General features: G+C 52.6%; 1 protein-coding gene across 13 annotated transcripts in view; it reads left to right on the top strand.

Moving 5' to 3' along the window:
* The window catches only part of tns1b (tensin 1b), a 592,899-nt gene extending 573,168 nt beyond the window's left edge, over nucleotides 1–19,731 (top strand). For all 13 annotated transcript variants that reach the window (XM_060828194.1, XM_060828191.1, XM_060828193.1 and 10 more), the window contains 5 exons: nucleotides 1,414–1,485; nucleotides 3,009–3,177; nucleotides 12,530–12,598; nucleotides 16,231–16,260; nucleotides 19,455–19,731. In XM_060828194.1, coding sequence (XP_060684177.1) covers nucleotides 1,414–1,485; nucleotides 3,009–3,177; nucleotides 12,530–12,598; nucleotides 16,231–16,260; nucleotides 19,455–19,596 — 482 coding nt within the window. In that variant the 3' untranslated portion in view covers nucleotides 19,597–19,731. The remainder of the gene's footprint in view (nucleotides 1–1,413; nucleotides 1,486–3,008; nucleotides 3,178–12,529; nucleotides 12,599–16,230; nucleotides 16,261–19,454) is intronic.
* Nucleotides 19,732–25,462: the final 5,731 nt, after the last annotated feature.

Below are 25,462 nucleotides of genomic sequence, written 5' to 3'. Positions count from 1 at the left end.
TGGGGTGAGGAAGGCCATCTCACCCAGTGAGTGGAGAGGGAGTAGAAATGTTCCACTGCCTGGAAACAAGGTGCAGGCAGGTTCAATCCAGGAATTTACGAGGGACTTTGGATGGTTATTTTGTTGGCGATGGTGTGCGAGGATGTGGGGAAAAGGCAGGAGATTGGGAATAAATGCAGGGACAATGGGCCAAATGGCCTCCTTCTATACTGGACCAATTCAGTGATTCTCACTTTGATGTTGATCCCTTTAGAAATGTATGATTTGCCTTTATGGTGGGAGGCAGAGAGTGATGGGGAAGGGTTGGGTTTACAGACTGTGACCAGCGGGGCACTGCAGGGACCGGGTCTGGCTACACTAATCATCGGTGATTTATCTAAATGATTCGGATGAGAATTTGGGAGGCAGGGTTCATAAATTTGGGCTGACACCAAAATTGGTGATACAGCTGACAGTGAAGAATGCCTAAGATTACAAAGGGATCTTGATCAACTGGGCCACTGGGCTGAGGAGTTGCAAACAGAGTTTAATTTGGGGGAGTGTAAGGTACTGCACTTTGGTAAAACAAACAAGATCAATTAATAGTAGGGCCCTGGGGGAGTTATAGAGCAGAGAGACCGAGAGGTCCACGAACATAGTTCTTTGAAATTTGCATCACAGGTAGGCAGGGTGGTCCAGCGGTGTTTATCTTACTAACCTTCATTGATCAACCTTTTGAATATCGGAGTTGGGAGGTCACATGGAGATTGTACAGGGTCTTGGTGAGTCCTGTACCTGGTCACCCTGCTGTAGGAGGGATAGTATCAAGCTGCAGAGAGTTCAACAAAGACTTACCAGAATGTTGCTGGGGCTGAATAGACTGGGATGTTTTTCACTGGAGTGTAGGAGGTTGAGAGGTGACCTTATAGAGGTTTATAAAATCATGAGGGGCATGGACAGGGTGAACAGCAAAGTGCTTTTGCTGAGACGAGGAGAGTTCAAAACAAGAGAGCACGGGTTTCAGGTGGGAGGAGAAAATTTGTAATGGACCTGAGGGAGTACTTATTTTACACAGAGGGTGGTTTAAATGTGGAATAAACCACCAGAGGAAATGGTAAATGCAAGGACTGTTACAACATTTCGGGAACATGAATAGGAAAGGTTTCCTGGGATATAGGCCAAACACAGGCAGGTGGGACTGGTTTAGCGTAGGAAACCTGGTCAGCATGGACGGGTTGGGCCGAAGGGCCTGTTTCCATGCTGTATGACTCTGTGACTCTCCTACAATTGTTTCCCTTAACTGTCTCCTTTAGAAAGTCAAGCACGATGTGAAGAGTGAATTAGATTATTCAGGTGGATTTTACTGGTTCTCGGGTAGTGAGGATGGACAGGGATTGTGTCAGGTCGGGTGAAGGTGTCAATTCTTTCTTTCAGATCCAGTGGATAAAATCCCCGAACCAGCTGTTTCGTCAAACTCTGCATCGGAGCTGCTCAAACAGGGTGCAGGTCAGTACTCGATCTCCTCCCCTTTCTGTACGGAATCAGCAGGGTTCCCGACAGGTCGGAATGAGAGTGCTTCCCAGATTAGGGACAGTCACTGAGAGACCTGCCATAATCACTGTCCTGGGGCAGATCAGAATCTGGCTTTGATTTCATTCGTTTTGATTTGGTTCAGTGATGTCACACGTACCAGGATACAGGGAACAGCATTGTTTTGTTTGCTGACCAGTTAAATCAAACCTTACATAATAACAGAATATCGTGTTACAGCTCCAGAGAGAGATCAACTCTAATACATGAGAGGTCTATTTGTATATTGCTGTGAAGACTTCACATTCATATATTTGTGGATATTACATTAGATTACTTACAGTGTGGAAACAGGCCCTTCGGCCCAACAAGTCCACACTGACCCTCCGCTGACCCATTCTGCTACATTTACCCCTTCACCTAACACTACGGGCAATTTAGCATGGCCAATTCACCTGACCTGCACATCTTTGGACTGTGGGAGGAAACCGGAGCACCCGGAGGAAACCCACGCAGACACGGGGAGAACGTGCAAACTCCACACAGTCAGTTGCCTGAGGCGGGAATTGAACCCGGGTCTCTGTCGCTGTGAGGCAGCAGTGCTAACCACCGTGCCGCCCACAGTTGAAAGGCCTGTCACTGATACTGAAGGATGAATTTCTACCCTTTAACCAATCCAGGACCTGGTGGGAGTCTGTCTGTCCAGGATGGGGGTCATTGCTTCCCTGTTATCCTGAGGGTCATTGCTGGGGGTGCTAGGGACCAGGGGACCTTGGAAAAGGCAGGACTGTGCAGCAGCTGGTGGGAGACAGATGGTTGCAGGTCCTGGACCCTTGCTGATGATGGTGTGGCTGGAGAAACACCAGGGAATGGAGTCTGGATCAGGAATATCCACCTCTCGAGGCCAGGGGCTTAGCTGGAGCAGTGTCCCCACAGGGACCTGAGGGTCTCACTACCCTCCCTCTCTGATCCAGGGGATTTTGAATTCTCCCTGAGTGTCAGACTGAGATCTTCTCACCTCCTGACCCTGTCAGTGAGCTGACCGGAGAGGGGGCCTGGCCTCTGTGTGCTGTCTACAATGAAGAGGCTGTCTCTGTGGGAGCTGCTCCTGACCCAGAGAGGATTTCAGACCAATCAGACTGAGATCAGGAGCCTATATGGGGCGGGGGGTTGGAGGGGGAATGTTCCCACAGTCCGTGGGGGAGTAACGAGGCTGTGGCGCTGTGATCTGAGTGCTGCCTGCTCTCTGGGAACAGCCTCCAGATCTCCAGGTTCAATCCCAGATCCCAGCACCAGCTTGTTGTTGGACAGCCCATTGCCCACTGTGCTCTGTGAACTGACCTCTGTCTGTGTGTGTGTGTGTGTGTGTGTGTGTGTGTGTGTGTCTGTGTGTGTGTGTGTGTGTGTGTGTGTGTGTGTGTGTCTGTGTGTGTGTGTGTGTGTGTCTGTGTGTGTGTGTCTGTGTGTGTGTGTGTGTGTGTGTCTCTCTCCCCTCACAGCGTGTAACGTGCTGTTTGTTAATTCTGTGGACATGGAGTCACTGACTGGACCCCAGGCCATTGCCAAGGCCATTTCGGAGACTCTGGGAGCCCCTGTACAGCCCATCGCCACCATCGTCCACTTCAAAGTGTCCTCACAGGGAATCACCCTGACCGATAACCAGAGGAAGTAAGGAACCGCAACTCCATCTGTGTGTAACCGGAACAGAGCGAGGGGGGGAGGGAGCGAGGGAGGGAGGAGGGAGGGAGGTGGGGAGGGAGGGAGGGAGTGAGTGAGGGAGGGAGGGAGCAAGGCAGGTGGGGAGGGAGGGGGTGAGGGAGGGAGGGAGCGAGGGAGGTGGGGAGGGAGGGAGGGAGTGAGTGAGGGAGGGAGGGAGCGAGGGAAGGAGGGAGCAAGGGAGGTGGGGAGGGAGGGAGGGAGCGAGGGAGGGAGGGAGTGAGCAAGGGAAGTGGGGAGCAAGGGATGTGGGGAGAGAGTGAGGAAGGGAGACAGCGTACTGAACCACAGGGACAGTGTACTGAAGGTCAGGGACAGTGTACTGAACCTCAGGGACAGTGTAATGAAGGTCACGGACAGCGTAATGAACCATAGGGACAGTGTACTGAAGGTCAGGGACACTGTACTGAAGGTCAGGGACAGTGTACTGCAGGTCAGGGACAGTGTACTGAAGGTCAGGGACAGTGTACTGAACCACAGGGACAGTGTGCTGAACCTCAGGGACAGTGTGCTGAACCACAGGGACAGTGTGCTGAACCTCAGGGGCACTGTATTGAAGGTCAGGGACAGTGCACGAAAGCTCAGGGACAGTGTACTGAAGGTCAGGGACAGTGTACTGAAGGTCAGGGACACTGTACTGAAGGTCAAGGACAGTGTACTGAACCACAGGGACAGCGTACTGAAGGTCAGGGACAGCGTACTGAACCTCAGGGACAGTGTACTGAAGGTCAGGGACAGTGTACTGAACCACAGGGATAGTGTTCTGAAGGTCAGGGACAGTGTACTGAACCTCAGGGGCAGTGTACTGAAGGTCAGGGACAGCGTACTGAAGGTCAGGGACAGCGTACTGAAGGTCAGGGACAGTGTAGTGAAGGTCAGGGACAGCGTACTGAAGGTCAGGGACAGTGTACTGAAGGTCAGGGACAGCGTAATGAAGGTCAGGGACAGTGTACTGAACCACAGGGACAGTGTACTGAAGGTCAGGGACAGTGTACTGAACCACAGGGACAGTGTACTGAAGGTCAGAGACAGCGTAATGAACCTCAGGGACAGTGTACTGAAGGTCAGGGACACTGTACTGAAGGTCAGGGACAGTGTACTGAACCTCAGGGACAGCGTACTGAACCTCAGGGACAGCGTACTGATGCTCAGGGACAGCATACTGAAGGTCAGAGACAGTGTACTGAAGGTCAGGGACAGCGTACTGAAGGTCAGGGACAGCGTACTGAACCTCAGGGACAGCGTACCGAAGGTCTGGGACAGTGTACTGAACCTCAGGGACAGTGTACTGAAGCTCAGGGACAGTGTATTGTAGGTCAGGGACAGTGTACTGAAGGTCAGGGACAGTGTACTGAACCTCAGGGACAGTGTACTGAAGCTCAGGGACAGTGTATTGTAGGTCAGGGACAGTGTACTGAAGGTCAGGGACAGTGTACTGAACCACAGGGACTGTGTACTGAAGGTCAGAGACAGTGTACTGAACCTCAGGGACAGTGTACTGCAGGTCATGGACAGTGTACTGAACCTCAGGGACAGTGTACTGAAGGTCATGGACAGCGTAATGAACCTCAGGGACAGTGTATTGTAGGTCAGGGACAGTGTACTGAAGGTCAGGGACAGCGTAATGAACCTCAGGGACAGTGTACTGAACCTCACGGACAGCGTAATGAACCTCAGGAACAGTGTAATGAAGCTCAGGGACAGTGTACTGAAGGTCAGGGACAGTGTACTGAAGGTCAGGGACAGTGTACTGAACCACAGGGACAGTGTGCTGAACCTCAGGGACAGTGTGCTGAACCACAGGGACAGTGTGCTGAACCTCAGGGGCACTCTACTGAAGGTCAGGGACAGTGCACAAAAGCTCAGGGACAGTGTACTGAAGGTCAGGGACAGTGTACTGAAGGTCAGGGACACTGTACTGAAGGTCAAGGACAGTGTACTGAACCACAGGGACAGCGTACTGAAGGTCAGGGACAGCGTACTGAACCTCAGGGACAGTGTACTGAAGGTCAGGGACAGTGTACTGAACCACAGGGACAGTGTACTGAAGGTCAGGGACAGTGTACTGAACCACAGGGACAGCGTACTGAAGGTCAGGGACAGCGTACTGAACCACAGGGACAGTGTTCTGAAGGTCAGGGACAATGTACTGAACCTCAGGGGCAGTGTACTGAAGGTCAGGGACAGCGTACTGAAGGTCAGGGACAGTGTACTGAACCTCAGGGGCAGTGTACTGAAGGTCAGGGACAGTGTACTGAAGGTCAGAGACAGTGTACTGAACGTCAGGGACAGCGTAATGAAGGTCAGGGACAGTGTACTGAACCACAGGGACAGTGTACTGAACCTCAGGGGCAGTGTACTGAAGGTCAGGGACAGCGTACTGAAGGTCAGGGACAGTGTACTGAAGGTCAGGGACAGCGTAATGAAGGTCAGGGACAGTGTACTGAACCACAGGGACAGTGTACTGAAGGTCAGGGACAGCGTACTGAAGGTCAGGGACAGCGTACTGAACCTCAGGGACAGCGTACCGAAGGTCTGGGACAGTGTACTGAACCTCAGGGACAGTGTACTGAACTTCAGGGACAGTGTACTGAAGGTCAGGGACAGTGTACTGAAGGTCAGGAACAGCGTAATGAACCTCAGGGACAGTGTATTGTAGGTCAGGGACAGTGTACTGAAGGTCAGGGACAGTGTACTGAACCACAGGGACAGTGTACTGAAGGTCAGAGACAGTGTACTGAACCTCAGGGACAGTGTACTGCAGGTCATGGACAGTGTACTGAACCTCAGGGACAGTGTATTGTAGGTCAGGGACAGTGTACTGAAGGTCAGGGACAGCGTAATGAACCTCAGGGACAGTGTACTGTAAAAACGCCATCCTGGACTACACCTCCTCCCACCCTGCCCCCTGTAAAAACGCCATCCCATATTCCCAATTCCTTCGTCTCCGCCGCATCTGCTCCCAGGAGGACCAGTTCCAACACCGCACAGCCCAGATGACCTCCTTCTTCAAGGACCGCAGATTCCCCCCAGACGTGATCGACGATGCCCTCCACCGCATCTCCTCCACTTCCCGCTCCTCCGCCCTTGAGCCCCGCTCCTCCAACCGCCACCAAGACAGAACCCTACTGGTTCTCACCTACCACCCCACCAACCTCCGCATACAACGTATTATCCGCCGCCATTTCCGCCACCTCCAAACGGACCCCACCACCAAGGATATATTTCCCTCCCCTCCCCTATCAGCGTTCCGCAAGGACCACTCCCTTCGTGACTCCCTTGTCAGATCCACACCCCCCACCAACCCAACCTCCACCCCCGGCACCTTCCCCTGCAACCGCAGGAAATGTAAAACTTGCGCCCACACCTCCACACTCACTTCCCTCCAAGGCCCCAAGGGATCCTTCCATATCCGCCACAAGTTCACCTGTACCTCCACACACATCATCTATTGCATCCGCTGCACCCGATGTGGCCTCCTCTATATTGGGGAGACAGGCCGCTTACTTGCGGAACGCTTCAGAGAACACCTCTGGGCCGCCCGAACCAACCAACCCAATCACCCCGTGGATCAACACTTTAACTCCCCCTCCCACTCCACCGAGGACATGCAGGTCCTTGGACTCCTCCACCGGCAGAACACAACTACACGACGGCTGGAGGAGGAGCGCCTCATCTTCCGCCTGGGAACCCTCCAACCACAAGGAATGAACTCAGATTTCTCCAGCTTCCTCATTTCCCCTCCCCCCACCTTGTCTCAGTCGGTTCCCTCAACTCAGCACCGCCCTCCTAACCTGCAATCCTCTTCCTGACCTCTCCGCCCCCACCCCACTCCGGCCTATCACCCTCACCTTGACCTCCTTCCACCTATCCCACCTCCATCGCCCCTCCCCCTAGTCCCTCCTCCCTACCTTTTATCTCAGCCTGCTTGGCTCTCTCTCTCTTATTCCTGATGAAGGGCTTATGCTCGAAACGTCGAATTCTCTATTGCTGAGATGCTGCCTAACCTGCTGTGCTTTGACCAGCAACACATTTGCAGCAGTGTACTGAAGGTCAGTGACAGTGTACTGAACCTCAGGGACAGTGTACTGAACCTCACGGACAGTGTATTGAAGGTCAGGGACAGCGTACTGAAGGTCAGGGACAGCGTACTGAAGCTCAGGGACAGTGTACTGAAGGTCAGGGACAGCGTACTGAAGGTCAGGGACAGTGTACTGAAGACCATAAGACATAGGAGTGGAAGTAAGGCCATTCGGCCCATCGAGTCCACCCCGCCATTCAATCATGGCTGATGGGCATTTCAACTCCACTTACCCGCATTCTCCCCATAGCCCTTAATTCCTCGAGACAACAAGAATCTATCAATCTTTGCCTTGAAGACATTTAGCGTCCCAGCCTCCACTGCACTCTGCGGCAATGAATTCCACAGGCCCACCACCCTCTGGCTGAAGAAATGTCTCCGCATTTCTGTTCTGAATCGACCCCCTCTAATTTTAAGGCTGTGTCCATGGGTCCTAGTCTCCTCGCCTAACGGAAACAATTTCCTAGCGTCCACCCTTTCCAAGCCATGTATTATCTTGTAAGTTTCTATTGAGTCTCCCCTTAATCTTCTAAACTCTAATGAATACAATCCCAGGATCCTCAGCCGTTCCTCATATGTTAGACCTGCCATTCCAGGGATCATCCGTGTGAATCTCCGCTGGACACGTTCCAGTGCCAGTATGTCCTTCCTGAGGTGTGGGGACCAAAACTGGACACAGTACTCCAAATGGGGCCTAACCAGAGCTTTATAAAGTCTCAGTAGCACAATGGTGCTTTTATATTCCAACCCGCTTGAGATAAGTGATAACATTGCATTCGCTTTCTTAATCACGGACTCAACCTGCATGTTTACCTTTAGAGGATCCTCGACTAGCACTCCCAGATCCCTTTGTACTTTGGCTTTACGAATTTTCTCACCGTTTAGAAGTAGTCTATGCTTTTATTCTTTTTGCCAAAGTGCAAGACCTCGCATTTGCTCATGTTGAATTCCATCAGCCATTTCCTGGACCACTCTCCCAAACTGTCTAGACCCTTCTGTAGCCTCCCCACTTCCTCAGTACTACCTGCCTGTCCACCTAACTTCGTATCATCGGCAAACTTCGCTAGAATGCCCCCAGTCCCTTCATCCAGATCATTAATATACAATGCGAACAGCTGCGGCCCCAACACTGAACCCTGCGGGACACCGCTCGTCACCGGCTGCCATTCTGAAAAAGAACCTCTTATCCCAACACTCTGCCTTCTGTCAGACAGCCAATCCTCAATCCATCCCAGTAGCTCACCTCGCACACCATGGGCCGGGGACAGCGTACTGAACCTCAGGGACAGTGTACTGAAACACAGGGACAGCGTACTGAAGGTCAGGGGCAGTGTACTGAATGTCAGGGACAGTGTACTGAACCTCAGGGACAGCGTACTGAAGGTCAGGGACAGCGTAATGAACCTCAGGGACAGTGTACTGAAGGTCGGGGACAGTGTACTGAAGACCATAAGACATAGGAGTGGAAGTAAGGCCATTTGGCCCATCGAGTCCACCCCGCCATTCAATCATGGCTGATGGGCATTTCAACTCCACTTACCCGCATTCTCCCCGTAGCCCTTAATTTCTCGAGACAACAAGAATCTATCAATCTCTGCCTTGAAGACATTTTTTTTTTGTAGATATTTTTATTGAAATTTAACATTTTTGCAAATTTACAAAAATAAACAAAACTCTCAAATACAAACATTGATGTACAATTAAATCATATATACAATAGTCATAATTTAACAAAGAAAAGAGAAAGAAAGAAAACAAAAAGAGAAAAAAAAAGAAACGAAGAAAGAAAGAAAAAAAAACCTCAACTTTCTACTAATCTAACCTATAACTAACCAGAGTGTATACCTAAGTCTGTTACATGCTCGGAATGTATAAACATCAAATATAATAAAACCCGTATTCGCGCAGGATTCCTCTCCCAAGGGGCCCCGGAGCAGCCCGGTCTGAAATCTTCACTAAATAAAAGCCCTTGTTAGGATAGCCGAAATATCTGCATTTATATAATTCAAAAAGGGCTGCCATATTTTATAAAATAATTCAGTCTTTCGGTGCACCATATTTGTGAGGAAGTCAAAGGGGATATATTCCATAATTAATCTGTGCCAATTTGAAAGTCCAGGGGGGCCCTCAGCCACCCAGTTCACCAAAATATTTTTCCTTGCACAGAAAGAGAGAATAGAAAATAGTCTCTTCCCGTGCATATCCAGAGATGAGAGGTTCGAAAAGCCCAAAAGGAGAGATACAGGGTCCACCCTAATTTCCGTTCCTAAAATTTCTGTCAGGGTATTTGCCACTTTAGTCCAGTATCTGCGGATTTTCTGACAAGTCCACAGACAATGTGCAAGAGTACCCACCTCTATTTTGCATTTGGGACACATTGGAGATGCTCCTGCCTTAAATTTTGCCAGTCGAGCCGGAGCTATATGGGCCCTATGAAGTATCTTTAGTTGGATAGCCTGAGTTCTGTTACAGATAGCAATTCTTCTAGCATTTTCCCAAATGTCATTCCACATATCCTCAGAGATTTCTAGCCCCAAGTCCTGCTCCCATGTTTTAAGCAGGTCATCCATGTCTCCTGAGACTCCATCATGTAGCAAATGGTATATAGTACTAACGGAGGATGCCCCCGCTGGTCGTAAGACATTACGTTCTCTGTCTGATTTATAAAGACTATCTATTAATGTAGTCTTCCTCTGTATATAATCTCGAACTTGGAAGTATCGAAAGAGATCCCCATTAGGTATTCCGAATTTCAGACACAGCTGCTCAAAGGACATCAGGATCCCATCTTTAAATAGGTCCCCTAAGCATGAGATGCCCCTGGATCTCCAGAGTTTAAAGGTGGCATCTGTAATCCCCGGTTGGAATCCCCATGCGCCTACTATTGGTGCATGGGGGGATGTTTTATGTGAGTTACCCTCATTTTGCCGCATTATATTCCAGGCCTTAATTGTGTTTAATATTATGGGATTTTTACAGTGGTCTGTAATGATTTTCCTCTTATCTGAAAATAAAAGGTTAATAAGTGGGTATTTTACTCGGGAGGCTTCGATATCCAGCCAAATTGATTGTGGATCAGATGAAACCCAATCAGCTATGTAACTTAGTAGGGAGCTTAACTGATATTTCCTAAAGTCTGGGAAGTCCAGTCCTCCCCTTGCCTGTGGAAGCTGTAGCTTCTTCAGCTTAATAAGGGGCCGTCTATGGTTCCAAATAAAGGAGCCCAACCAGCCATATAATTTACGTAGGGCTAGCCTTGGCAGCATCAGCGGGAGCATTCTCATAGGATATAAGAGACGGGGCAGAACATTCATTTTAATTAATGCTATTCTCCCTAGCCAGGAAATCGGAAGGTCTCTCCATCGCTGGAGATCCTGCCTTATCCTTTCCATTAATTGTACAAAATTAGCCCTATACAGCTGATCAAATACTGGCGTGATAAAAATACCTAAATATAAGAAGCCCTCCAGGGACCAACGGAAGGGAAAAGGGGATCCGTCCATTAAGTGGGGTATCATAGCCAGACCACCCATTGGCATGGCTTCCGATTTTGAAAAATTAATTTTATAGCCTGAGAATGCACTAAATGTATTAATAACTTGAATTAGACGAGGCACTGACATTAAAGGATTACTGAGGAATAAGAGAACGTCATCTGCATAGAGGGTAATTTTGTGTTTACCTGTACCAATCCCTGCCTTGAAGACATTTAGCATCCCGGCCTCCACTGCATTCCGCGGCAATGAATACCACAGGCCCACCACTCTCTGGCTGAAGAAATATCTCCGCATTTCTGTTCTGAATCGACCCCCTCTAATTCTAAGGCTGTGTCCACGGGTCCTAGTCTCCTCGCCTAACGGAAACAACTTCCTAGCGTCCACCCTTTCCAAGCCATGTATTATCTTGTACGTCTCTATTAAGTCTCCCCTTAATCTTCTAAACTCCAATGAATACAATCCCAGGATCCTCAGCCGTTCCTCATATGTTAGACCTACCATTCCAGGGATCATCCGTGTGAATCTCCGCTGGACACGTTCCAGTGCCAGTATGTCCTTCCTGAGGTGTGGGGACCAAAACTGGACACAGTACTCCAAATGGGGCCTAACCAGAGCTTTATAAAGTCTCAGTAGCACAACGGTGCTTTTATATTCCAACCCTCTTGAGATAAATGACAACATTGCATTCGCTTTCTTAATCACGGACTCAACCTGCATGTTTACCTTTAGAGAATCCTCGACTAGCACTCCCAGATCCCTTTGTACTTTGGCTTTACGAATTTTCTCACCATTTAGAAAGTAGTCTATGCTTTTATTCTTTTTGCCAAAGTGCAAGACCTCACATTTGCTCACGTTGAATTCCATCAGCCATTTCCTGGACCACTCTCCCAAACTGTCTAGATCCTTCTGTAGCCTCCCCACTTCCTCAGTACTACCTGCCTGTCCACCTAACTTCGTATCATCGGCAAACTTCACTAGAATGCCCCCAGTCCCTTCATCCAGATCATTAATATACAATGTGAACAGCTGCAGCCCCAACACTGAACCCTGCGGGACACCGCTCGTCACCGGCTGCCATTCTGAAAAAGAACCTCTTATCCCAACACTCTGCCTTCTGTCAGACAGCCAATCCTCAATCCATCCCAGTAGCTCACCTCGAACACCATGGGCCGGGAACAGCGTACTGAACCTCAGGGACAGTGTACTGAACCTCAGGGACAGTGTACTGAACCTCAGGGACAGTGTACTGAAGGTCAGGGACTGCGTACTGAAGGTCAGGGACTGCGTACTGAAGGTCAGGGACAGTGTACTGAAGGTCAGGGACTGTGTACTGAACCTCAGGGACAGTGTACTGAAGGTCAGGGACTGTGTACTGAAGGTCAGGGACAGAATACTGAACCTCAGGGACAGTGTACTGAACCTCAGGGACAGTGTACTGAAGGTCAGGGACAGCGTACTGAACCTCAGGGACAGTGTACTGAAGGTCAGGGACAGTGTACTGAAGGTCTGGGACAGTGTACTGAACCTCAGGGACAGTGTACTGAACCACAGGGACAGCGTACCGAAGGTCAGGGACAGCGTACTGAAGGTCAGGGACAGTGTACTGAAGGTCAGGGACAGTGTGCCGATGGGCAGTGTAATGAAGGTACACTGTTCTCGGGAGGCTCCCTCTGCCTGGCCTTCCCTCACTGATTCCCGCGTTTCATTATTCTGTGTTTGGTTCCAGGCTTTTTTTCCGTCGTCACTATCCAATCAGCAGCGTTACATTCTGTGACCTCGACCCTCAAGAAAGAAGGTAAATGCTTCCCCCCGTGTCCCCGTGTGTGAGTACACGCTTCCCCGCGTGTCCCTGTGTGTGAATACACGCTTCCCCGTGTCCCTGTGTGTAAGTACACGCATTCCCGTGTATCCCCGGGTGTGAGTACACGCTTCCCCGTGTCCCCGTGTGTAAGTACACACATCCCCGTGTGTCCCCGTGTGTAAGTACACACATCCCCGTGTGTCCCCGTGTGTGAGTACACGCTTCCCCGTGTGTCCCGTGTGTGAGTGCACGCTTCCCCGTGTGTCCCCGTGTGTACGTACATGCTTCCCCGTGTCCCCGTGTGTGCGTACATGCTTCCCCGTGTATCCCCATGTGTGATTACATGCTCCCCCGTGTGTCCCCGTGTGTCAGTACACATTTCCTCATGTGTCCCTGAGTGTGAATACAAGCTTCCCCGTGTGTTCCGTGTGTGAACACATGCTTCACCGTGTGTCCCTGTGTGTCCCGTGTATGAGTACATGCTTCCCGTCTGTCCCCATGTATGAGTACACGCTTCCCTGTGTGTACCTGCGTGTAAGTACACGCTTCCCCGTCTGTCCCCATATGTAAGCACACGCTTCCCCGTGTGTCCCTGTGTGTCCCGTGTATGAGTACATGCTTCCCGTGTGTCCCCGTGTGTGAGTGCAAGCTTTTCCCTGTGTCATCCCACACTCTCTCACTCCCTCACTCTCTCACTCCCACAATCTCCCACTCCCTCACTCTCTCACTCCCACAGTCTCTCACTCCCAAACTCTCTCACTCCCACAGTCTCTCACTCCCACACTCTCACTCCCTCACTCTCTCACTCCCACACTCTCCCACTCCCTCACTCTCTCACTCCCACAGTCTCCCACTCCCACACTCTCTCACTCCCACAATCTCTCACTCCCACACTCTCACTCCCTCACTCTCTCACTCCCACACTCTCCCACTCCCTCATTCTCTCACTCCCACAATCTCTCACTCCCCCACTCTCTCACTCCCACACACTCTCACTCCCACACTCTCTCACTCCCACACACTCCCACTCCCTCACTCTCTCACTCCGACAGTCTCTCACTCCCACTCTCTCACTCCCTCACTCTCTCACTCCCACACTCTCCCACTCCCTCACTCTCTCACTCCCACAGTCTCACTCCCTCACTCTCTCACTCCCACACTCTCCCACTCCCTCATTCTCTCACTCCCACAATCTCTCACTCCCCCACTCTCTCACTCCCACACACTCTCACTCCCACACTCTCTCACTCCCACACACTCTCACTCCCACACTCTCCCACTCCCTCACTCTCTCACTCCCACAATCTCTCACTCCCTCACTCTCTCACTCCCACACTCTCCCACTCCCTCATTCTCTCACTCCCACAATCTCTCACTCCCCCACTCTCTCACTCCCACACACTCTCACTCCCACACTCTCTCACTCCCACACACTCTCACTCCCACACTCTCCCACTCCCTCACTCTCTCACTCCCACAGTCTCTCACTCCCAAACTCTCTCACTCCCACAGTCTCTCACTCCCACACTCTCTCACTCCCACAATCTCTCACTCCCACACTCTCTCACTCCCACAGTCTCTCACTCCCACACTCTCTCACTCCCACACTCTCTCACTCCCACACTCTCCCACTTCCTCACTCTCTCACTCCCACAATCTCTCACTCCCACAATCTCTCACTCCCACACTCTCTCACTCCCACAATCTCTCACTCCCACACTCTCCCACTTCCTCACTCTCTCACTCCCACAATCTCTCACTCCCACACTCTCTCACTCCCTCACTCTCTCACTCCCACACTCTCTCACTCCCACAGTCTCTCACTCCCACACTCTCTCACTCCCACACTCCCACAATCTCTCACTCCCACAGTCTCTCACTCCCACACTCTCTCACTCCCACACTCTCCCACTCCCTCACTCTCTCACTCCCACAGTCTCACTCCCTCACTCTCTCACTCCCACACTCTCTCACTCCCACACTCTCTCACTCCCACACTCTCTCACTCCCACACTCTCCCACTCCCTCACTCTCTCACTCCCACAGTCTCACTCCCTCACTCTCTCACTCCCACACTCTCCCACTCCCTCACTCTCTCACTCCCACAGTCTCACTCCCTCACTCTCTCACTCCCACACTCTCTCACTCCCACACTCTCTCACTCCCACACTCTCCCACTCCCTCATTCTCTCACTCCCACACACTCTCACTCCCACACTCTCTCACTCCCTCACTCTCTCACTCCCACACTCTCTCACTCCCACACACTCTCACTCCCACACTCTCCCACTCCCTCACTCTCTCACTCCCACAATCTCTCACTCCCTCACTCTCTCACTCCCACACTCTCCCACTCCCTCATTCTCTCACTCCCACAATCTCTCACTCCCCCACTCTCTCACTCCCACACACTCTCACTCCCACACTCTCCCACTCCCTCACTCTCTCACTCCCACACACTCTCACTCCCACAGTCTCTCACTCCCACACTCTCTCACTCCCACAATCTCTCACTCCCACACTCTCTCACTCCCACAGTCTCTCACTCCCACACTCTCTCACTCCCACACTCCCACAGTCTCTCACTCCCACACTCTCCCACTCCCTCACTCCCTCACTCCCACACTCTCTCACTCCCACAGTCTCTCACTCCCAAACTCTCTCACTCCCACAGTCTCTCACTCCCACACTCTCTCACTCCCACAATCTCTCACTCCCACACTCTCTCACTCCCACAGTCTCTCACTCCCACACTCCCACACTCTCTCACTCCCACACTCTCCCACTCCCTCACTCTCCCACTCCCTCACTCCCTCACTCCCTCACTCCCTCACTCCCACACTCTCTCACTCCCACACTCTCCCACTCCCTCACTCTCTCACTCCCACAATCTCTCACTCCCACACTCTCTCACTCCCACACTCTCCCACTCCCACACACTCTCACTCCCACACTCTCCCACTCCCTCACTCTCTCACTCCCACACTCTCTCACTCCCACAATCTCCCACTCCCACAGTCTCTCACTCCCACAGTCTCTCACTCCCACACTCTCTCACTCCCACAGTCTCTCACTTCTATGCAATTCAATCCCATACCCTCTCCCTCCTGCACACTATCCGTCCCTCACTGTCTCCTGTGAATGCTCTCACACTCTCTCCTTCCTGTATACTCACTCCTACCCACTCGCTGGTCCCACCCTGTCCCTCTCACACTGAGTCGCAGCCACCTGTACTCCTACAGGTACACACTTAGCCACACGGGGTGCTGCCTGAGGGACAGCCATTCTGACGATAGTACCTATCTCTTCATCTGCATTTAGTGTCAACCTCCCGCTCCAACAGTTTCTCTTTGACTGTGTGACTCAGACTGACCACACATGCCCCTGCACCCCTCCCCCAAGGCCCCTCTGACTGTGAGTCCCCCTTCATCCCACTGCCTGTCACATTCTGACTGTCTCTGGTGAACTGTTCCCCACGGACGGCAGGTTTCCCTGGTCACCTTGCTCAGTGTAGACCGAGAGCTGGGTCAGTGAGTAAACGATGATGATGGTTACTGTCCCGGCCTGGTCTGGGGCCGAGCCTGTAGCAGAATGCTGTTATAAACTTCACTCTCTGCTTCCTGTAGATGGACTAAGACTGACGGAGGAGCCTCCAAGTGAGTACACAATCCTATACCTGGGGGGGGGGGGGGGGGGGGGGGGGGGGGGGGGGGGGGGGGGGGAGTGCTGGGGGGAGGGTGCTGGGGGGAGGGTGCTGGGGGAGGGTGCTGGGGGTGGTGCTGAGGGGAGGGTGCTGGGGTGGAGTGATGGGAGGGTGCTGGGGGGAGGGAGCTGGGGAGGGTGCTGGGGGGAGGGTGCTGGGGGGAGGGTGCTGGGGGGAGGGTGCTGGGGGCGGGTGCTGGGGGGAGGGTGCTGAGGGGAGGGTGCTGAGGGGAGGGTGCTGGGGGGTGCTATTCGGAGGGTGCAAGGGGGAGGGTGCTAAGGGGAGGGTGCTGGGGGAGGGTGCTGGGGGGAGGGTGCTGGGGGGTGCTATTCGGAGGGTGCAAGGGGGAGGGTGCTAAGGGGAGGGTGCTGGGGGAGGGTGCTGGGGGAGGGTGCTGGGGGGAGGGAGCTGGGGGAAGGGTGCTGGGGGAAGGGAGCTGGGGGGAGGATGCTGGGGGAAGGGGGGCTGGGGGGAGGGTGCTGGGGGGAGGGTGCTGGGGGGAGGATGCTGGGGGCGGGTGCTGGGGGGAGGGTGCTGGGGGGAGGGTGCTTGGGGGGAGGATGCTGGGGGGAGGATGCTGGGGGCGGGTGCAGGGGGGAGGGTGCAGGGGGGAGGGTGCAGGGGGGAGGGTGCTGGGGGCGGGTGCTGGGGGGCGGGTGCTGGGGAGAGGGAGCTGGGGGCGTGTGCTGGGGGCGGGTGCTGGGGGGAGGGAGCTGGGGAGGGGGTGCTGGAGGAAGGGTGCTGGGGGGAGGGTGCTGGGGGGAGGGTGCTGAGAGGAGGCTTCTGGGGGAGGGGGCTGGGGGGAGGGTGCTGGGGGGAGGGAACTGGGGGGAGGGTGCTGGGGGAAGGGTGCTGGGGGGAGGGTGCTGGGGGGAGGGTGCTGGGGGGAGGGTGCTGGGGGTGGGTGCTGGGGGGTGGGTGCTGGGGGGAGGGTGCTGGGGGGTGGGTGCTGGGGGGAGGGTGCTGGGGGGAGGGTGCTGGGGGGCGGGTGCTGGGGGGGAGGTGTCAGTGGCCAGGAGGGGATGGAGATTTCCTGCGGTTATATTCCCACCACGACCAAACCTCGCCCCCCCCCCAAACCACACTCTCACTCACAGAGTGGCCCCTCCTGTCCCCTCACTGAAGTCTTGCCCAGATGCCCCACTGTTTGACAGGAGCTGAAGGGTGTCGGGGTAACTCCTGCTGAGTGTGTGATGGCTCCAGTGGACGGAATCTTCCGGAATTCTTTCACACGGGGTTTTCTCAGCTCCTGTCCCAGCCTGTGGTCAGCTCCGTGTTAATGATTGTTCGCTCTGAGTGACCAGGAACTCTCTGGTCAGAGGAGAGTGCGGTGGTCCCAACGTATTTATCAATAACCCAGACTAATCCTCTCAGGACACAAGTTCAAATCCCACCGCAGCAGCTTGAGGAATTTAAATACAATTAATAAATCTGCAGTTGGACACTAATTTCAGGATTATGACCTTCAGTCCCCACTCCCTCCCCCCACCCACACTCAGTAACAGCAGTGTGTACCATCCCCTCCCTCCCCCACCCACACTCAGTAACAGCAGTGTGTACCGTCCCCTCACTCCCCCACCCACACTCAGTAACAGCAGTGTGTACCATCCCCTCCCTCCCCCACCCACACTCAGTAACAGCAGTGTGTACCATCCCCTCCCTCCCCCCACCCACACTCAGTAACAGCAGTGTGTACCATCCCCGCCCTCCCCCACCCACACTCAGTAACAGCAGTGTGTACCATCCCCGCCCTCCCCCACCCACACTCAGTAACAGCAGTGTGTACCGTCTACAAGATGCTCTGCAGAAACTCACCAAAGATCCTCAGACAGCACCTTCCAAACCCACACCCACTTCCATCGAGAAGGACAAGGGCAGCAGATCCATGGGAACACCACCCCCTGCAAGTTCCCCTCCGAGCCCCTCACCATCCTGACTTGGAAATATATCACCGTTCCTTCAGTGTCACTGGGTCAGAATCCTGGAATTCCCTCCCTAAGGGCATTGTGGGTCTACCCACAGCACATGGACTGCAGCGGGTCAAGAAGGCAGCTCACCCCCACCTTCTCAAGGGGCAACTAGGGACGGGGAATAAATACTGGGCCCAGGCAGTGATGGCCCCATGCCCCACGAAGGGTGGTGCAGATGTCTGCAGTGTGCTCCTGCAGAGATTGTTGTCCACTGTCTACAACCCGGAGGGTGAGGGGGCAGCTTGAGGTGGGGGCGTTGCACAGCTCTGAGCACACGGCCTTGGCCTTCCATTTGCCTTGTGCCCACACTCCCCCACCCCCCGCAGTCTCTCTGGACTATGTGCTCCCTGTCAGCACCTTTCCCATCGGAGAGGGACCCTTGGTGAGTGAGCTATAGACATGAGCGAACTCAGCGGGTGCTGGATAACCTGAGCGAGGCAGGCAGTGTCCGGGGGGAGAGAGACCGAATTCAAATCCAATCAGCCCTTCATCAGAACCATGGGATCCAGACTGGAATCATACCAGGCATGAAACATTAACTCTTTCTCTCTCCACACATCCTGCCAGACCTGTCGAGTTTCTCCGGAATCCTCTGTGTTTGTTTGAGATGTCCAGCTTGGATTTTTGACAAAGTTGTCACTAGTTTGCGATAAATGCCGCTGACGTTGGCAAAATGCAGTCACCCAAGGCCCAAGAGATAGAGACATGACTAACTCCCCCACCCCCCTGAGATTGTTCTGTTGTTCCTAGCACTGGGATATGCACCTCTCAGATACAGCTCAGGAGAATACAGCATGGGCACAGACCCTTTGGCCCATCCCATCCATGCTGACCAGACATCCCAAATTCTTCTCGTCCCAGCATTTGGCCCATATCCTTCCCTGTGTTTCTGAAACCTGGCTGTTGTCTCGTTCATTTGATCTCTCTGGTGATCCCTATCGGACTCCGTCAGAGATCTGGATAACGCTGCCAAGTGCCTTCAGTCTGAGCTGGGGATTGAGCCAGTCAGGAGCTGATGGGAGGAAGGGGGTTGGGGATTGGGGATGGAGTAGAGAGGGGGGAGACCAGGACCCAGGAAACAGCCTGGATGTTCCAAACCGCTCTCCCCCCACCACTGAACGGAAAAGCTGACGGTGTTAATTTCCTCCCCCAACCCTCCCGACCTCCACCACTGCAGGCTGTTTGGGTTCGTTGCCCGGAAACAGGGGAGTGCCACGGATAACGTCTGTCACCTCTTTGCTGAGATGGACTCCAATCAACCAGCAACGGCCATTGTCAACTTTGTCTCAAAGGTCATGATTGGCTGCCAGAAGAGATGAGCATGACGCTCTTCACAGTCCCTTTCGAAAAGAGAGATCAACACCAAGACAGAAGGAATTGTACGGGCGAGCAGAAGAGAAGGACTTGGAAACGAGAGGGTGTCAGTGGAAGTGAAGATGGCGATGAGCTCTGGGGTGGGGAGGGGGGGGGGTGCGTGTGTTGGGGGAGGGTGGGGGACAGGAGTTCGTTTATTGCACAGAAAACAAAACAAAATGGAAGTTCTTTTTGGGCAACTTCCAGTGGAAGGATAACTAACAAAAGAGCAAGAGATTTTCTTGAGTGTGTGGGTTCCCATGTGATGGATGAGCAGGACATGGCGAGTTATTTCATTGTGACAGCTTTTAACGGGCTTCTCCACCCGTGAGCACCCACTGTAACACGCCCACTTCAGCATGCTTTTCCCATCCCTCATAACCGAGCGAGACACTTGGTCCACATTAACTCCTGCTCCTCCAAGCCCAGCTTCCTCACTCCAATGTGGTCCCAATCCATCGTTCCCATCTGCCCAGTAACTCACCAGGCAGCTGTCCCAGACAGGAGAACAACTCAAACATCTTTGCACTCGGAGCAGGCACCTGTCAATGACAGGTCCACCTCTCCAGCCCACTTTGTTCTACGAGGCCCAACTATCTCCCGGGGTGTAGAGGCACCTTATCCACTTTGTTTCAGATACCAGCACTTAGACAACCCTGACTCCTGCCTTGAACCCTTCACCCTCACACACACGCCCCTGTCACTGTGGCTGGTGGCTCAACTGCCTTTCATTTTGACCTTTCCCTCATCAATAAACTGGAGACTTAACTCTGAAAATCCCAACCTATTCCACACCACTCAACACGTACAGTACTGAGGGAGTGCCGCACTGTTGGAGGGTCAGTACTGAGGTAGTGCCGCACTTTCGGAGGGTCAGTGCTGAGGGAGTGCCGCACTGTCAGAGGGTCAGTGCTGAGGGAGTGCCGCACTGTCAGAGGGTCAGTACTGAGGTAGTGCCGCACTGTCAGAGGGTCAGTGCTGAAGGAGGGTCACACTGTCAGAGGGTCAGTGCTGAGGGAGTTCCGCACTGTCAGAGGGTCAGTGCTGAGGGAGTGTCGCACTGTCAGAGGGTCATTACTGAGGGAGTGCCGCACTGTCAGAGGGTCAGTACTGAGGGAGTGCCGCACTGTCAGAGGGTCAGTACTGAGGGAGTGCCGCACTGTCAGAGGGTCAGTGCTGAGGGAGTGCCGCACTGTCAGAGGGTCAGTACTGAGGGAGTGCCACACTGTCAGAGGGTCAGTACTGAGGGAGTGCCGCACTGTCAGAGGGTCAGTGCTGAGGGAGTGCCACACTGTCAGAGGGTCAGTGCTGAGGGAGTGCCGCACTGTCAGAGGGTCAGTACTGAGGGAGTGCCGCACTGTCAGAGGGTCAGTGCTGAGGGAGTGCCGCACTGTCAGAGGGTCAGTGCTGAGGGAGTGCCGCACTGTCAGAGGGTCAGTACTGAGGGAGTGCCGCACTGTCAGAGGGTCAGTGCTGAGGGAGTGCCGCACTGTCAGAGGGTCAGTGCCGAGGGAGTTCTTTTTTCATAAAGTACTTCATTTCCTGTAAAACAAACATTTGGGCTATCTGACATTTCGGTCGATGCATTGCAGTCGAAGATAGATATTGAGTAAAGGTTCACTGCTCTCTAAACAGAATATAAAGCTGTCTCAATGCTGTCCCCCATCAAACACTCCCAGGACAGGGACAGCACAAAGTTAGATGCAGAGTAAAGCTCCCTCTACACTGTCTCCATCAAAACACTCCCAGGACAGGGACAGCACGGGGTTAGATACAGAGTAAAGCTCTCTCTACACTGTCCCCATCAAACACTCCCAGGACAGGGACAGCACAAAGTTAGATGCAGAGTAAAGCTCCCTCTACACTGTCCCCATCAAAACACTCCCAGGACAGGGACAGCACGGGGTTAGATACAGAGTAAAGCTCCCTCTACACTCTTCCCCATCAAACACTCCCAGGACAGGGACAGCACGGGGTTAGATACAGAGTAAAGCTCTCTCTACACTGACCCATCAAACACTCCCAGGACAGGGACAGCACGAAGTTAAAGACATAGTAAAGCTCCCTCTACACTTCTAACAGAATGTAAAGCTCTCTCTGCACTGCCCAAAATATGGTTTGATCCACATTCTTTATAATTTTGAAATGACCTATTTCACTGTAAAAATATTTGGAATCCCAGACAAATGTGTTTTTCCTGAATGTAAGGAATTCGACCAGTCGTAATGTTCTCCAGTCGACTCCTGGTGGGTCCTGAAGTCCGATGGTGGATGATGAAATATTGTCAAGTGTCTCCCTGGCCCCAGGCTGCATTATTGCTGCTCCTTTCAGCTTTGAGAGATTCACCACTCCCCTCCAGTGGCTGTGATTAAAGACTGCAACAAGGCCGTAGCTTCAGCCCCCAGCTCACTGACTGCTCATCAGCACGCAGCCCTCTGTTCATAACTCTCCATCTACATTTCAACACGATGTCTCAGTCCTTTACTGTTGATGCAATATAGTTATGCCTCATAATGTTGGGGATGTTTTGGCCTTAAAACAGATGATGTATTTCATCCTCAGCTTATATGCTACACAGACTGTATACTGCTGTAAGTACAACATGGGACACAACACCCTCTCCATGTGTGAGTCATAAACAGAGGGGCAAGAGATATACACACACACACACACACTCACACATATATATATAATCTGCAGCTGAAGTATGTATAAAAAATGCTTTAAAATAATTATTTCAAAACTTGGAGCTCTTTGGAGAGGTGAATTATTTTTTGAAAAGACAAATGCAGCAGCAACATTCAATCCCGTCTTCAATTCAACAGAATCTCTCTCTCAAACAGGTCCATGTCACACTGACAGTGAACTGCGAATGAACCCAGTTGGTCCATGGGGAGTTTGCAAGGGACCCTCAACCTCCAGATCCCAGGCACAGCACCATCGGCTGGCTCAGCATCCGCTCGGGGTCTGTACAGACAGGACTCACTGTCCTGTACCCCAGTGAGGGTCAGTGTGTGTGGGACTGTACCCCAGTGAGAGTCAGTGTGTGTGGGAGTGTACCCCAGTGAGAGTCAGTGTATGAGGGAGTGTACCCCATTGAGAGTCAGTGTGTGAGGGAGTGTACCCTGTACCCCAGTGAGAGTCAGTGTGTGTGGGGCTGTACCCAGTGAGAGTCAGTGTGTGTGGGACTATACCCCAGTGAGAGTCAGTGTGTGTAGGAGTGTACCCCAGTGAGGGTCAGTGTGTGAGGGAGTGTACCCCAGTGAGAGTCAGTGTGTGTGGGAGTGTACCCCAGTGAGAGTCAGTGTGTGTGGGACTGTACCCCAGTGAGAGTCAGTGTGTGTAGGAGTGTACCCCAGTGAGGGTCAGTGTGTGAGGGAGTGTACCCCAGTGAGAGTCAGTGTGTGTGGGGCTGTACCCCAGTGAGAGTCAGTGTGTGTGGGGCTGTACCCCAGTGAGAGTCAGTGTGTGTGGGAGTGTACCCTAGTGAGAGTCAGTGTGTGTGGGGCTGTACCCCAGTGAGAGTCAGTGTGTGTGGGAGTGTACCCCAGTGAGAGTCAGTGTGTGTGGGAGTGTAGCCCAGTGAGGGTCAGTGTGTGTGGGAGTGTACCCCAGTGAGAGTCAGTGTGTGTGGGTGTGTACCCCAGTGAGGGTCAGTGTGTGAGGGAGTGTAGCCCAGTGAGGGTCAGTGTGTGTGGGAGTGTACCCCAGTGAGAGTCAGTGTGTGTGGGAGTGTACCCCAGTGAGGGTCAGTGTGTGAGGGAGTGTACCCCAGTGAGAGTCAGTGTGTGTGGGACTGTACCCCAGTGAGAGTCAGTGTGTGTGGGAGTGTACCCCAGTGAGAGTCAGTGTGTGTGGGACTGTACCCCAGTGAGAGTCAGTGTGTGTGGGACTGTACCCCAGTGAGTGTCAGTGTGTGTGGGAGTGTACCCCAGTGAGAGTCAGTGTGTGAGGGAGTGTACCCCAGTGAGGGGTAGGTTTTGGAGATTGCTCCTGGCCCTTTCACACACCCGCCGGGAATGATGTGCCTTCCATTCCCAATGCCGTGTTCGAGGTCTTGGCCAAGTTGGTGTGCTGCTGCGTGGTCCCATGGTCCACTCTCCGGGTGAGATTGGACATCTTCAGGAAGGCAGGGTGGTTCAGTCACTCCAGTTCTGGGGTTGGGTGGGGGGGACGGGAGGAGTGAGTGCCAGCACTGATTGTGGGTGGTCTCCATACTGTCTTCCTGAACGGAATCCTTTGGTAAAGCTGCTGACGGGAGTCAGACCCAACCCAAGCCAAGCCCCAATCAACTCTTTCCAAACAGCTGGCTAGTTGGCCCATTTCCAGACTTCGCTGGGTCTCTCCCCCAGCTCCGGGTGGAGGCGAGTTGGAAGCCGATGGGATTACAGTCCCCTCCCCACCCCACCGCCAGCACCATCCTCACCCTCCAAACTGTTCACCTTCTTATTGGGCAGTATTAATCGTCACATTTGTTCCCACCAAACAGGTGAGACGCTGTCTCGAACTTTCAAATGGTAAAGTAAAAGGAATTAAAATATTAGAGAAATAAGGTCCAATCCTGTATTTATATAAAATAATTATAGTTTATATTTTGTACACACTGCCTGTGCTTGTAGCTTGTACATGGTATGAATGATATTGAGGAGAGGAACTTCCTGTATCATGATCACTCCCACTGTACAGCCATTTCTGAACCTTGCAAACTGCGTTGTGTCTCCTGTATTGAGGGTGTTGAGATCAGTTATATTAATATACTGTTGCTTGGATCAAACATCTGCCTGTCTCACTCATTTCTGGTTTTGAGTCACTTTTGTGTGATCTACAAATATGTGAGTCTTTTAAAGTGAGAGTAAAGCTTCCTCTACACTGTCCCCATCAAACACTCCCAGGACGGGGACAGCATGGGGTTAGATACAGAGTAAAGCTTCCTCTACACTGTCCCCATCAAACACTCCCAGGACAGGGACAGCACGGGGTTAGATACAGAGTAAAGCTCTCTCTACACTGTCCCCCATCAAACACTCCCAGGGCAGGGACAGCACAGGGTTAGATACAGACTAAAAGCTGGGTAAGCAAGTTTGCGGATGACACAAAAGTCGGTGGAGTTGTGGATAGTGAGGAAGGAAGTGGTAGGTTACAGCGGGATATAGATAAGTTGCAGAGCTGGGCGGAAATGTGGCAAATGGAATTCAATGTAGCTAAGTGCGAAGTCGTTCACTTTGGTAGGAATAACAAGATGATGGATTACTGGGCTAATGGTAGGCTACTTGGTAGTGTGGATGAGCAGAGGGATCTTGGTGTCCATGTACACAGATCTCTGAAAGTTGCCACCCAGGTAATAGTGCTGTGAGGAAGGCATATGGTGTACTGGGCTTTATTGGCAGAGGAATTGAGTTCCGGAGTCCTGAGGTCATGTTGCAGTTGTATAAGACTCTGGTGCGGCCTCATCTGGAGTATTGTGTGCAGTTTTGGTCGCCATACTATAGGAAGGATGTGGAAGCTTTAGAACGAGTGCAGAGGAGGTTTACCAGGATGTTGCCTGGAATGGTAGGAAAATCTTATGAGGAAAGGCTGAGGCACTTGGGGCTGTTCTCATTGGAGAAGAGAAGGTTTAGGGGAGATCTGATAGAAGTGTATAAGATGATTAGGGGTTTAGATAGGGTAGATACTAAGAACTTTTACCGCTAATGGAGTCAGGTGTTACTAGGGGACATAGCTTTAAATTAAGGGGTGGTAGGTATAGGACAGATGTTAGGGGTAGATTCTTCACACAGCGGGTTGTGAGTTCATGGAATGCCCTGCCCGTATCAGTGGTGAACTCTCCTTCTT

The sequence above is a fragment of the Hemiscyllium ocellatum genome, chromosome 7 (assembly GCF_020745735.1).
Source record: "Hemiscyllium ocellatum isolate sHemOce1 chromosome 7, sHemOce1.pat.X.cur, whole genome shotgun sequence".
NCBI classification, from domain to species: Eukaryota; Metazoa; Chordata; class Chondrichthyes; order Orectolobiformes; family Hemiscylliidae; genus Hemiscyllium; species Hemiscyllium ocellatum.
The sequence above is the reverse complement of the archived record's forward strand: the minus strand, read 5'-3'. Positions and strand labels throughout refer to the sequence as shown.